Genomic DNA, 15,068 nt, shown 5'->3' with positions numbered 1-15,068 from the left:
TGGGGCGGCTACCAACAGACAATTAAACGAAAAACCGTTTCTTCATTTATGCACGAGTCATATAATGAAAAATTTTAAACAACTTTGTGGATTAAATAAAAAAAGGTGCATGGAATCTATGTATATCATGGCATTGTTGGTGGCCGCCAACAGTATGGAAGAAATCGGCGACATTTTGTTTCACGCAACGCGGGTTTTTTGCGAAAATGAACACCAAATAGCTCAATCCAGTTGGGACATTTTAAGTAAAAAAATAAACAAAGAAACAATGGAATATTGCGCCACGTGGTCTGAAACAGGTCAAGAAGAAGAAGACGAACAAGACTCGTTTCAACCAAGTTGCAATGAAAACCGATTTTCACAGCATTTCAAAAAGGTAATTATTGCAGCGAAATCTGGTTTTTCGTCATCGGATTCCAACCCAACCAATGCGTTCTTCTGTCCAAAAATAATATCAAAGTTTTGTGACAACTATCTTCCGAAAATTGCGCTGTGGAACAGTTTGTTGTTGGGGGATTTAGGTCGGCACGGAAAAGAACTGCGAAAATCGTTTTTATGAAAGTAATTATCCACTATCATCAGTTTGAATGTTTCATTGTTGTGAAAAAAAAAGATTCGTTTTGTAATGATAAGAATGTAATTGCGCGAGCCTGTTGCTGGTTAAGTACAATGCCGCGCAGTATTTCCAACAATTTGGTGTTCCGCAAGATTATTTTGATAAAAATAGTGTTCCGTGGCTCAAAAAGGTTGAAAAATACTGGGCTAGAGACTCAAATGTTCATGGTATTTAGGGGACCACTGCCTTTCTCTTTCAGTGTCGCATTTCATGTAACTGCCTGTTCTATACGGTAACGCTTTCGTCGTTTTTCACCAGTCTATTTCGTTTTTAATCTATTTGACCCATTTGATTTTATTCTATTCAAAATTTAATCGTTTATTTGCATTCTATTTTCTAAATAAACAATTATTCGAATTAAACCTCCTGTCCACCTCTCAGCCAAGTGAATAAGTGGACAAACAATTTAGTGGTAATAGCCAGCAGGTCAGTCGACCTTTAATGCGACTTATTGCCCCAGCACCGTCGAGAAAAATTGCAAGGGTAGCTATAGGCAACAGACATAACCGCTGTGACGAAATCATCAAATTCGCTAGACGCAATTGACGATCAAGTAATAAGATTGGCTTCAGTAAATATACGTTCTGGATTACTAAGCGCCCTTCCCAAGTATAAAGCTAACTAGCGTGTTTCGCAATATTTGTGTAGTAAATGTCTTTCACTTGTATGTATCATAAATTTGCCGGACGGTTTTGTTCAAGTGAAATTTTGCATGTTTTGAAATCAGTTTTAATTTACAATATTTACCCGCGTGAATTTGTGACAATTGCAGTAAATTAACAACGTATAAGATATGTGACATATTTTTCTACGTCAAATTTGCGCAACTGGCCGTTGATATATGCTTGTAACATCTTGCTCTGACGCTACCCCGTGCACTGTTGCTCATAATTGAGCGCTTTGATACAACGTTGGTTACCTGTCAGTCTTTTTTTGATCAATTTAGAACACATTCTAAGTCAATCGCGTTACGCAGCCGCAAAAAAAATTAGTCTTGTGGAATGTGATTAGTAAATCAAATCTGGATCAAAAAAACCAAAGGCCCCTGGCAGGCTGTCGATCGCACACCGTATCAATAATAATGTATTAAAATCCAAACACAGCGATCTTCAGACAGCTCAGATCGATTTATTTAGAGAAAAATATATTTCGCCTAAAAACGGCATCATCAGTTTCTCCATTTGTGTAAGCCATATATCTTTTGCGTAATTTTTGGTAAATGGAGAAACTGATGATGCCGTTTTTAGGCGAAATATATTTTTCTCTAAATAAATCGATCTGAGCTGTCTGAAGATCGCTGTGTTTGGATTTTAATACATTATTATAGTCTTGTGGAATAAAGTTAACATATTGATATACTACTGTGAGTAGTTAACCTACTTGAAACAAAACCGAAAAACTTGTGTACGTAGAATGAAATTGTGACAAATCTGCCTCGTTTTCGGGCTAAACATGTGCACATTTGCTTTACCGGGTTTCTGTTTTGAGTATAAAGAGACTGGCCCATATTGCTGTTAACACTGTCATGTTTTAAAAGAAGACGTTTCGGCAAAAACTTATGCAATCATCAGTTTGAATGACGCGATTGGTGTAGCATAATTTTGTGATGGCATAAGTGCCGAAACGTCTTCTTTCAAACATGACAGTGTTAATAGTCATGTTTGATTCCCTTTATACTCAGAATTATGAGAAAACCCGTGAGTTGTGTTCCTGGGTTTCTGTTTGTTGTTGAAATTTAAAAAATCCAGATTTCGCCGAACTTCTGAAGTACGTTATTACAAAACGTGTGTGCTCAACATTAGCAATAGACACCCACGCAGTCGGTAAATGTACAAGCTCGATACAACCTCAGGGCATCATGACAGCATGTCTGTGAAATGCGTGCGCTGAATGTTTGGCACCACGTTAACAGTTCTGCTTGGTTTAGGAAATTGTTTGAAACAAAAACAATCGAAACAAAACAAACAAGCGTTACAGGTATAAAAAATATATTATCAGATATGAGAATCTGCTGTATATAGGGTCGAAAAGTAATTGGTGTTGTAAATTGAATTGAATTATTCAGATAAACACAATTGCATATAAATAGCAAATTATATTGGAAATCAAATGAAATGAGGAATCCATACACAAAGTCGGGCGAACTTTGTTTGAACTTTACCATTGCACGATCTGTTGTAATGTGACCAGCAGCCCACGCATTTCAGCGTTGCGCAAGATACGTGAGGGAAAAGAAGTTTTCAAATAATGAAAAAATGCAGTCTTGCACCATTCGTGCGTAACGGACAAGCAAAGTATAAAACATTGCAAATGGGCGAGACAACTCACAGTGCCGAACACGAAACGAAGCCGAAACAAATCAGATTATGGCAATGATTGGAGTTCTGATTATTGCTTCTGCATTTTTGCAAGTGGCTGTAACTCAAAATGGTAAGTTTTGTAAGAATCAAAGTGAACAGTCGATATTTTCAGTTATTCGTACCAAATTGTTACCTCGATTGGCTGCGACCATTTCACATTAATCATTAAATATTTTGACAACGACACACTGTAATTCAAAAAAAGAGCAATTTAATATTTACACTTGTTCAATGCATTTTTAGGCGTGAATTATCACAACGGCAGGACAAACGTTGGCAGTAATCGGCGTGGCGACGTCAAGAATATTACTGTTGTGTACAACCGATGCTACACTGGCGAAGCAAAAAACATAACTGCTGTTGTTACCGGGAAATCAAGATGGCCGGACACTTTTATTGCAGCAATAATTGAGATACAACCGTGGGGATTCCGTGCTGTTATTCAGCGTACGGATGCACAGAGAAATGATTGGGGACAAAGAGGAGTAAATATGAACTGGAAAGCTTTCTACGGTAAAATATTGCATAACGTCTTTGCCTGTAATGCTCATAAAACAACTTGGTATCAAATTCGTTTCAGCATAAGTATGTCGGAGGTAAAAGTCATTGCATGTACTTGTCCAATAATATTGTAAGCGGAAATTTTGATCTTTTTCATCAGAGCAAACTTATTACATTCTAGAAATGTAACGAGCACATTCTTCAACAGAAACTCCCGAATTCTATAATAATCCGTGTCAAAATGAAGCCAGATGCGACAACAGCGAGAATGGAAGGACTTGCTCATGCAATCAAGAGAACTACGGGAAATACTGCCAACACAGTACGGTGAAGTATTTGTAATAGGAAGTCATCAAAGAGCTCGGGAAGTTTCTTTGCAACTCGTTTGCATTCGAGTAAATTCGGCATGTGGCAATAGTGCATAATGTCTGCATTAACCAAAGAACGAAGATTCTGACCTGTTCTTCACGTAATAACATACACACAAACTAATAGCTTTAAAACAGGATCAGCAAGGTGTATAACAAAAATACTTTTCTTTCCGTAATGAAACACACGCACAAAGCACTGTATTGTATAGATTACCTATGTCTGCTGGTTAACCTACAAAGCATTTCAGGTTACGTATATTGTTACCCGAACCCCTGCAATTACGACGAATGCACAGAACTTACAGATGATTTCAAGTGTACATGTCGGCCTGGAAGAACAGGGAAAAAGTGCGGCAATGGCAAGTGTTATTCTCAGTTGCTCATGGCTTGAAATTAAGCAAAAAAACAACATAACTTACTCTAATCAGTCTCAAAATGTTTTCATTTCAAACAAAAAGGAAACACTTAATTCTTTGTATTGTTTCCTGCAGCGTATTACGACGGTGTGTTAAGTGTTGCATTCGAAGAGGGCACAAACAGCATGACGAAAACTATTCTGTACACGGAGTGCAAAAGTGTTTCGCCATCCGAAGTTCGACTCGCTGTCAAATCAAATGTGTCACGTGACGTCGGTGGAAAGGCGTTGGAAGTTTTCAGCTGGGGATTTAGAGCCAAATTTTGGAGATTGAATGATCTGGGAACAAATCCTGGTTTTGAAACTGCGATAGTTGAATGGATTGCAGTATACGGTAAGACGATATGTGTACAACACAATCCAAAATTTGTAGTTTACCTAATATGTGACATAGCTTTGACAATAAACGGTGAAAGGCAGTGCGTTGCATAACTCAGCGTTTAATATTTCTGTTATATATCATGTCTGCGACTTACCGCATGATAAACATGTTTTGTACGCAGACGAACTCAACCCACCAGGCAGTCTTTGCCAAAACGGTGGAACTTGTGAAAACACTGCAAACGGATCAATCTGTGTTTGTCCAGTTCGAACGACAGGAAGATACTGCGAAACACGTAAGCAATTTTTTATTTCTCATGCATTATTCCAATACAGAGAAGTGTGTGGGCGCCAAATGTATAATCAGTAAATCCTCGATTAAACTACGAACTATAACAAATATATACACCAACAAAAATTTGTAGAACTAATTATTGCCATGGAATGTCGGGTTGGTTTTGTTTTTGTGTGGCACTTTGACATTTTTATGTAAGGATCGTTAATAGTTGTTCGTTTTATGTCATTTTCTTGTATTTGAAGAAATTACGCATTGTGCGTCATCGCCATGCATGCACGGAGGAACTTGTATTCCTGAAAATGACTTTTTCCGATGCATTTGTCCAGAAAGATGGGATGGTGATAGATGTGAACTTGGTAACGTTGTTTTATAGACATAACACACCAATCAACAGCATATTTGATCAAAAATCTCGCTACCAAACAAAACCACACATAATCTGTTTGACTCTATGGCAAAAAGAACAAAGAATACGTTATGAATACAAACAAGACTAGCTTACTACTCCAGCGCTAAGAGAATAACGCCTACCAGCAGTGAAGTCTGCATTACATTAATTTTGATGGAAAGCAGACCGATTGTACACGACATAAACAAACTGTACAGATGTACAACTGTGTGCACGTATTCATGTGCCCTGCTTAGTTTATTAACCATGGTCGCTTGTCTGACTCAACCTGCCGCTTTGGTCTTTTTTCAGAACCCGGAATGCGTTCACGTTATTATGTCGGAAGCCTGCGAAGAGCAAGACCGCCCACATACGGAAAAGCGGTTGAAATTGTCTATGGTACCTGCCTGAGTGGTCTTGCTTTATCAGTCAATGCCACAGTGGTAAAATCAGGTTTATATCTCGATACATTCAACTACACCACGCTCGGAATATACCCTTGGGGATTTCGTGGACTCATTCAGAGAACTGATAGTCGTGAAGGATGGGGGCAGACCCTTTATCTCAAATACACGATACTTTTTGGTAAGTTACATATTACCCACGTAAATTTGAACGTTTTAAAAGTTGATTTCCCTTGTAAATCTGAATCATGTACATGAAATACCACTGTATCGTTACTTTAACAAACATAGAGGTTTATGTTTAGAAACGCAGGCATTTAAACAAAGTCCGTGTTTACATTCTTCAAGTTGTACAAACAATGCCGAATCTGGAAGAGTTTGTCACTGTGATCCAGGCTACAAAGGAGAGTTTTGCGAACTTGGTGAGCAATTTCACAAATTGTTTCCAATTGGAGCTCTAGGCCTTAAGTAGGAAAATACTAAACAAACTTACACTCCAGGTTGGAAAAAAATAGGCTTTCAAACAATTTCACAATGGCATGTTGCGGTTAACACAAAAATTTATTTTTCAGCGATGGTTTACTGTTTTCCCAATCCCTGTAACACTGGCGTTTGTACGGAATATGTAAACGGATACAACTGCTCATGTCCAAATAATAGGACGGGCAAGCATTGCGAGACAGGTAAGCAAGAAACCAGATAAGAGTTTCACATGGGTTGTGCAATGAATTGTACATTGGCTCATGAAATAGCAGATAAACATAATGAAATCTTTTATGGAGCGCTTTTTACACAATCTCCTTATTCAATTAAAAATGAATTCTGCTTTGTTAGCATAGAGGCGATTTGGCTCAATAGTTTTCCCAATGTGTATCAGTCGTCATTTAAGATACGTACTAAATCATTTTACAGTCATAAGCATGAGTGGATCGGTGCGAGTGGGGAGTCAGGAAAGAGTGGAACCCTATTCAAAAATCATCAAAGTTGTTTACGATGAATGTCAGGACAAAAATATCAGCAGGGTGGAAGTTTCAGCGGCCGGTGAGAGCCTATACAGCGATACTTTCAGCGCCACCGTCACCGACAACCAACCTTGGGGTTTTACCGCCGTGGTGCGAAGAACCGACAGACCTAGAGAAGGTTGGGGTCAAAGTCGGGTTCAGCTATCCTGGACAGCTGTCTTTGGTAAGAAATGTTGTTTAGAATTTCAATTATATTTGTTTGGACTGGTGTTAGAATATCGTGAAGCTAAGCGAAAAACCTTCATGCCACAGACTTAAAGTCGAGTTTGGAGTTGTCTTGCCAAAATGGTGCAACTTGTCGCAACAGCATGGAAGGACGTATTTGCGATTGTTCACCGGAGTACACAGGAAGATTTTGTGAAATACGTGAGTTCGAATTAATACGTCATGAAATTTCAAACACTGCTTGCATTTTATTAACGGTTTAGTATAAAACAGATCATTTTTCTCAACCAATTGAAATTTTCGTTTACGTTGACTTCGTTAAATGTATTGCCTGAAGATGTTAAGCATAATTTACTTAAATTTACGCGCCTATTTTTAGGACTTGTTCATTGTCTTTCTAACCCATGCCAGAGAGGTGAATGTATTGAACAGGCGGGTGGTTATGAATGCAATTGCCCGAAAGGCTGGAAAGGAAAAACTTGCGATATCCGTAAGAACTTGTGACAAGTTTTATTATTCTTCATATCTTTGCTTCATTATATTGAAAACCAAAACAAAATACTTTTGAATATGAACATATTTTTTTGCGGTAACCATGTCTCTCCTGACTGCGGGTTGGTTCCTTTCCAATATTATTTTCTTCCAGAGGGGCCATGGATACAAGGTACTGCACGGGTAGGGTCTCACAGATATTCGTCCGAACCTGGCAAAGAGATAGTTGTGAGTTACGATCGTTGCTATAGCGGGGTTGCTAATGAGGTCACAGCGACCGCTAGTGGCGCTTCAAGATACTCCGATACTTTCGAAGTGGAAATCCTCGAAATATTTGCTTGGGGATTTCGATCCATGGTACGAAGGAGCCACGAAACTAATTGGGGACAAAGTGATGTAGAAATGCAATGGACGGCTTATTTTGGTAAGAATGTTTATTGATTTTGTCTTTTTGTAACTTATAATGGATAGATTATTTTGCCACTTAAATATTAAAACGACAACTTTATGTGTTCAGATTCGTACGATTATGAAAGCAACCCTTGTTTAAATGGAGCACTTTGCACCAATAGTGAGGACGGACAAACCTGTCACTGTACTGAACGGTTTGTCGGAGAGTTCTGCAAAACTCGTAAGTCAGCTAATACATTGCGTATAGTAAGGATGGTCAATTAATTTGTGATGATAATATTTCGATTACTGTATATGAAAGCACTACAAAATTGCAATATAGTAAATTTATAAAATGCCTGCAATACTTTCAAAACGTTTCGAAAAAATTTTTTGCAACTTTTTCTCTAGCTGGTAATAAATAATATTCTTGATCAGCTTTGATTCACTGCTATCCTAACCCATGTAACGGAGGAAGTTGCACCGAACTTGAAAACGATTACCAATGTTCCTGTCCAGGGCAAACTGGGGGAAAGAACTGTGACAAAGGTAACAATTGTCGGATTTACTTTTTTCGTAGTTTAAGAAGCATTTTGCAGAAATATTGAAGTCACCTTTGCAACATCTATAGCACTTGATTTTGTGCGTTAGGATTTGACCACGTTTCATTATATGCAACTTTCCATTGTTGTTTAATTTCTGTTTGGATTCCTTGCGTGGTGGCATTAAGGAATTTAGTTTTTATTTACATTTATTTTCCAGCAAAGTAACAGCACAAATCAATCTCAAACAATTTGCACAGGTTACCATGTTTACCGCACGCCCGTTACGTTTGAAAACACAACTGCATCGAGCACAACCGCAGTAATTCTCTACAACTCCTGCATGAGGGAAGCTCCTTACGAAGTAAATGCTACGGGTGTGAGTGGTTACGGTCAAAACGCCGGAGTGAATGTGTACGAAGCTTACAGCTGGGGCTTCAAAGTGAAAGTTTGGAGAAAGAACACAGGAACAAATCCACTCTATGAGGCAGTTACCCTTAATGTGGAATCTTATTTCAGTAAGTTCAGGAACAAGTAAACGCCTTGGCATTTTTTCAAAAAAGCACAATACAAGTTACCTGTGATCAATTACCATAATATGTCTGAGGCAACATCGTATGCTTTAATGAAGTGTGCACCCTGTAAACATTCCAACGATAATTGCACGGGAATGTGATTAGCTGCATTTCCTATATAGCCACGGTTGCTTGATGTTTCTGTAGAAAATTTCCTATATTTAAGGCAATTTTCGTTTGCAGAATTCCTTTCTCTTGCATTCTACGCGAACAGAACAATGGTTATTTTTAACTATTTGGTTTTAGATTCTGTGAACTTTTCTTTCAACCCGTGTCAGAACGGAGGGTTTTGCCTTAACGCTGTGAATGGAAGTATTTGCGATTGTCGAATCCGTACAACTGGTCGATATTGCGAAACTCGTACGTAAAACCGCCTCCGAATAGTTTTAATTTAAAATTAAGTGTTTTTCACGCATTTTTAGGACAAACCCATTGCGCGTCGTCACCTTGTATGAACGGTGGAACTTGTGTACCCTCTTACAGCTACTTCAGGTGTAATTGTCCAGAACCCTACACAGGAGACAGATGCCACGTTGGTAAGTAATCCAGACTCTATTGAAGTATATATTTATTCATAGCGTGATTCAGCATTTAGTAAGAGCTTAAAATTATTATGACTAATACTATTTGTTGCAAAAAGTGGAAACAAAATTTTGAAAAAAGCATTGCATCACAAACCCGAAATAATGTAGTATACGTGGCGGTAAATTTCTGCGTCAAATACAAAAAAATGTAATAGGAATCACTGCACAATTTGTGACAAATTATGTTTTGATCAGAACCAGCCATTCGAAAGTTGGAGCACATACCTTCGTTACCAGTTGTCACTGGGCCACCATACGGAAAAATCGTCACCGTTGTTTATGACCGTTGTTACACTGGTGTTGCATATGTGGTCAACGCAACTGTTGCCGGCTCAACAGCTTATTCCGATACTTTCAACCACACAATTCTCGATATATATCCTTGGGGATTCCGAGCGCTCGTACAAAGGACTGATCGTCCCGGAGAAGGATGGGACCAAACCATCTACATGCGATACAGAGCCATATTTGGTAAATATTTTACATCCAAGTGATTGCGGACACTAGCATTCATAAGTAGGGCAACTTAAAATCACATAGAAGATATGGCATAACTATACAGTACAGTTTTTTTCTACTGTATTGTACCTTGCTATTGTTCTACGTTCCTTCCGAAAGTAGTTTTATTTACAAATGATACTTTGCCTTCGGCATATGCAAGTAAAATAATCGTAATAATCATTAAGCTCAACCACAACTGATCTTTCCTACTGTCTGTTTTAGAAACGCGCGCTTACCTTCGCGACCCATGTATATATGCAACTGGATGCACAAACACAGCTGATGGAAGACAGTGTCATTGCCGTCCAGGATTTAAGGGGGAATTTTGCGAAGCAGGTACGATTACTTTACCATATGCTGCCTCTCATTTTTTGTCACGAAAATTTTCGAAAGATAATTTCACTCAAGAATTTCCTAGATAAATATGTCCTAATGATACAGATTCTTTCAGTCTGAATTAATAAATATCTTTTGTATTTAAAACTATATGTTTTTTACAGCAATGGTACATTGTTACCCAAACCCATGCCAAAGTGGCAGTTCTTGTACAGAATATGATAGCGGTTATAACTGTACATGTAACGAAGACAGAGTTGGAAAAAACTGCGAAATAGGCAAGTTACCATATCAAATATCACCAATTAGGAAGGTTTATAACATAGGTTGAGTTGTAGTGCCTCTAATGCTTCTACAACTTTTGCAAACACATAGTGTTGAAGCAATGGACCTAAAATTTGTCTTTAATTGAAGGAAAACAATACTTTTATTTGAGCTGCATACACAGGGCAACAGTTTCGACTTATTGTTTCGTTAAGAAATTATATAAAAAATCAAAACAATGCCTCCACATACAAAAATTGTTTAATTCAATTTATCGCAGAAAATCGCCAAAAACATGTGATCTCATATTTTGTTGTACATATATATTTTACAATCACAAACAATAACATGAAAACATTTGTACATTCTCCAGTTATCAGAACAAATGGAAGAAAAAGGATCGGATCCCTCACACGTGTTCCCCCTTACTCTAAATCCATCGATGTGGCATACAGCAGATGCATGAGCTCGGTGGCAACAAACGTGAGCGTGTCTGCGAGAGGTTCGAGCAGATACAGCGACACTTTCAGTGCAGTTGTCCTTGAAGTGCTTCCTTGGGGCTTCCGGGCTGCAGTAAAACGCACTGATATCACGAAATCTGGTTGGGGACAAACCACAGTGAAGTTATATTGGACGGCACACTTCAGTGCGTACTTTTTGGTTATAATTTGTCGAAGATATGATTTGTTTAGGTATTTGTTACTTTTGGTAATTAAGAAAAGGCTACAACATGTGTAAATAACCTGCAACTTTATAAGTGGCCTCTCGAAAAGTTATTTTTCATCCACTTTTCGTAATGAACTATCAAAACATCGCTAATAAATGTGATGTTGGGACTACACTGCAGTTGTATAAATGGTTTATTAATGTAATAATAAATAAAACAATACAAACAAAATAGGTATAAAAACGACAAACCAGCGTCAACGCGATATCAAATGTTCTTCGGTAACTAAAACTACTGCCTATGGTGATGTTTGATATTTTTTAGGTGCCGAAAAGTTTCTACCTGCTTGTCAAAATGGAGGAACTTGCTACAATCAAGTTGATGGAAGAGTTTGTGGATGTGCGGACGGGTTTACTGGAGCCCTGTGCGAAACGCAAATTGTGTAAAGATACCCATATTACAATATCAACTATAATTCTGTAATCTGGACTGTACATTTTGTTAATAAAACTTCCAATCAAGTGGTTGCCTATCAGTGTCGTTTTTAACTTAAATTTTGCAGCAGCCATACGGCAGCTGAACGATAAATTTTCCATAAGCAGTGCTGGAATTTTTACTTTGGTCCTTTATGCCAACGGCAATGCTGCAAATGGAATATTGTATAAGCAATAGCGCCAACAACGTTTTTTTTTTATTGTGAGCTTCAGTCAGGGCCACTGTTTCGACCTAACAGGTCTTATCAGTGTAGCTATGGTGTTACTTACAACGATCTTGTCTGCTAAATAGCCTGCAAGACTTCCACTTTGTGGTGAATATACAACCGCCATTAACCATGGTGTATCAAACTACTTGGTGTAACCCAACAGTAACCGCAAGTTGAACCGAAAAGCTTGCTTAAATGCAAAATATTTTTATAAAATTTGAGCAATTTAATTTCTGCCATGCTAACACTGATTTCCTTGTAAAACATGATAGCAATCATCCATGTTAAAAATACAAAGAATTTATGATTGATAATTGAATATAATTGAACTGTCACTTTGTCATAAAAAACTTACATGTAATAAATGAGCACAAAAAATCGGCATATTTTGCGGTGGTAAATTCATTGAGGCAGAACGATTTGAGACCAGGTGTTTAGTTTTATGATCAGTAAACAATCATTCAACGTTCAATCGATATATTGGCTGACCATTTGGTTACCAAATTAGATCTAAGCCAGGTCTAGCTGGTTCGTAGGAGCATTAGTGTAAGATTATGATGGCAAACACAATTTTAAAGAAGTATTGTGTAGTGGATAGCATGATAGATTCGCATTTCATTGCGAAAAGGTTATTATGTAATTTTAGCGAGCTGTTAACGATGTGACCCGTAGCTCTCACAGACTAATATGTGATCTTGCCTGTCCCTGTTGAATTTTCGTGCCAAGTGTTCTCGTCTTGGGTAACTCTTGTTTAAGGCCGGTCGCACAGTTCGTGAATATCACATGTGTTTTGTAAACATTTTTACGACACCAGGTTGCGGAGCCACGCTTTTCTGTGTAGTTAAAAAAAGGATCCCTGGTAAACTGCACCTTGGAGAAAAATATCCTAAAATAGTAAAATGGAACATAATCCCCAGAAACAGGGAGAATTTAACAACAAAAAGACCTAAAAGGTGGCTTTTGTTGTAAGTCTATATCACAAAAACTGTCAAAACTTACAATTTTAAGTCACTGTTGACTTACATGTTGAAGCCTGAACCTATATGTGCCGTAAAGCTTTCTTAAAAAAAACGCTGTGCTTTGGTCTATGCGGTGCGGCGCTTTTTGGCAACCTTTAAACCTTACAACATTTTTTAGGCTTTCGCCAAGTCGTAGTTGCATAGTTGCAAGAAATTACGTTAAGTAAACGGCATTTTATTGATTACGACATCACGACAAAAACACAATTCAGTGTAACGATAAGTTAAGTACCCTACTTCGCTTATTAATCGCATCTAATTCCTGGTATGCCTGAAGCTTGGAACGAATGAAGCAATTGAGTGGTCAGTTTGCATGGCTCGTATGTTTCCTGTCTTTGGATTGGTTCCGACATCAACAAATAAATGGTAGTTGTTGTTGGCGTAGTTTCGCGGGGGCAGGCAAACAATGTGTTCACCAGTGTAGTCTGTAGTTGGCACCATTTAATCGTATTCAATTAAGAAACTATGCTGTTTTCATCAACACAATTGTGAGCAAGGCTTGTTATATTTATATGCTGAGGCGCTTTACCAATTAGGGCCGACTTGCTAGTTTTTATCGTTCTGTTGAAGAAATAGTCGCTTGCTGCTGATAATATTTTGTTGTCATGGAAACATTGTACTATCGTGGTCTGTGCTTTCATATATCGGAGGAAAATATATATATGATAAATATCGCGACATTTCAGTTTGAATGGGTCTAAAGTTCAATAGATATGTAATTACAGAATTGAGGCCAAAAGCATTCCCATTTAACGTCAGCGCTGTCAGGTCATGACACTTTTGCGTTATCTTTGCGTGGTTGCCATGTGCTTTTCTCGGTAAAATCTGACGAACCAACGACAGCTGAATACGTGACAACCGTTTAGACACATGACTTCGTTGAATGACCCAAATCTGATCTTTCAAGATGTGGGTCCGTGTGTTTTTATTGAACCCGCAACTGAAGATCTGAAGCACAAATAGTGTGTTTTAATGCGTGATTTTGTGTGGTTGATTTGACCTGCGACAAAACCACTCATTATGTTTTTGGGAATACACTCTGTTGCTATCATGACAGTTAATCTATCGTGACAGTTCCAATGTATGGAACAAGAATACGGAGTAAAACATGTTAAAGTAGATCATATTTTTATTAATCTCGAGGGATATTTCTCTATCAATGGAGTTGTTAAGTGTAGACCTGACCTTCCCAAACTTGTGTTCACACATCGAATTTTATGGGTCGCAACAGTACACCAACATCACACAAAATACATATTTGACTATAGACGTACCATGTTACAAAGTGTGTGATAAACGCAAGGGGTTAGCGAGCGTAAAAGTTTACGAGTTGTGCAAAATAAGTGAGAATCAATGTGAGAATTACCAAGAAATAAAGAGTGGGAATTTAAATTTTTACATTTGTCTGGAATAACTAAATAAAACTGATTTCATTGCAATAACTATACTCGCTAAACGTATACGTTTGTGGTTCTAGAGCGTTTCTGGTGTGCGCAGAATCCACTTCGGTATTCAAAAATATTTCAGTCCCCACAAGAATAACATAATGCTTTAATTTGTAATTTATGTACAAATAATAAGTCATTATGAATTACACAACAAATAAAAAGTCATTATGAACTTACAGTTCGACAAGAAGACAGTATGGATGTTGAAATTGTCAACTAAACGTTGGCAGGAAAGAATGTTTTCCAGATTACGAACTTGCAACAAACCTACATTGCAAATATTGCAAATACAAATTAAATTCACTTTAACGTCAAGTTACGTAGGGGACATATTACGTTGCTGATCGCACTGGTTGGTTCGCAAGGCTTATGTGTTCACTGTCGTTGATTTGAGACCTGTTCCCCGCAGAGCAGTGCTGTTAATTGTTACTGTGTAATAGAACACAAAGCTTACTCCTGTGGCTATATTCAGTTATGCAGATTTTATTTTTTCATCAGAGATAAAGTGACTAATTTTAGATAAATGAAGCAACTGCATCGCTCGTTAGAAAGCGCAAATTTTGGGAAAAGATTTTGTCTTGTTTTCACCGCATTTTATGCTGCTGGACTGTAAAAATTTTATAACGACTTGCTGGTTTTACTTCTGGTAAAATAATCGCTTTCACTTAAACTAATTTGTAGAGACC

General features: G+C 37.8%; 1 protein-coding gene across 1 annotated transcript; it reads left to right on the top strand.

The window, feature by feature from the left end:
• The first annotated feature begins 2,955 nt into the window (after positions 1 to 2,955).
• LOC145901351 (uncharacterized) lies at positions 2,956 to 11,696 on the top strand. Its single transcript, XM_082989000.1, has 24 exons — positions 2,956 to 3,046; positions 3,220 to 3,489; positions 3,686 to 3,799; positions 4,097 to 4,207; positions 4,340 to 4,597; positions 4,767 to 4,880; positions 5,125 to 5,238; positions 5,583 to 5,855; positions 5,980 to 6,096; positions 6,247 to 6,357; positions 6,587 to 6,859; positions 6,949 to 7,062; positions 7,241 to 7,351; positions 7,508 to 7,777; positions 7,871 to 7,984; positions 8,182 to 8,292; positions 8,546 to 8,803; positions 9,107 to 9,220; positions 9,283 to 9,396; positions 9,640 to 9,915; positions 10,168 to 10,281; positions 10,446 to 10,559; positions 10,919 to 11,191; positions 11,537 to 11,696. Exons 1-24 carry the CDS (start codon positions 2,983 to 2,985, stop codon positions 11,656 to 11,658), a joined length of 3,924 nt encoding a protein of 1,307 aa, XP_082845126.1. The 5' UTR covers positions 2,956 to 2,982; the 3' UTR covers positions 11,659 to 11,696.
• Positions 11,697 to 15,068: the final 3,372 nt, after the last annotated feature.

Source organism: Ascidia mentula, chromosome 5, assembly GCF_947561715.1.
Source record: "Ascidia mentula chromosome 5, kaAscMent1.1, whole genome shotgun sequence".
NCBI classification, from domain to species: domain Eukaryota; kingdom Metazoa; phylum Chordata; class Ascidiacea; order Phlebobranchia; family Ascidiidae; genus Ascidia; species Ascidia mentula.
The sequence above is the reverse complement of the archived record's forward strand: the minus strand, read 5'-3'. Positions and strand labels throughout refer to the sequence as shown.

Excerpts from the sequence above, each read along its gene's own strand:
- LOC145901351 (XM_082989000.1), top strand. The coding sequence starts at position 2,983 with ATGGCAATGATTGGAGTTCTGATTATTGCTTCTGCATTTTTGCAAGTG. Across the intron at positions 4,881-5,124 it reads AGGAAGATACTGCGAAACAC|AAATTACGCATTGTGCGTCA; the intron begins GTAAGCAATTTT and ends TTGTATTTGAAG. Across the intron at positions 10,282-10,445 it reads GGGGGAATTTTGCGAAGCAG|CAATGGTACATTGTTACCCA; the intron begins GTACGATTACTT and ends TGTTTTTTACAG.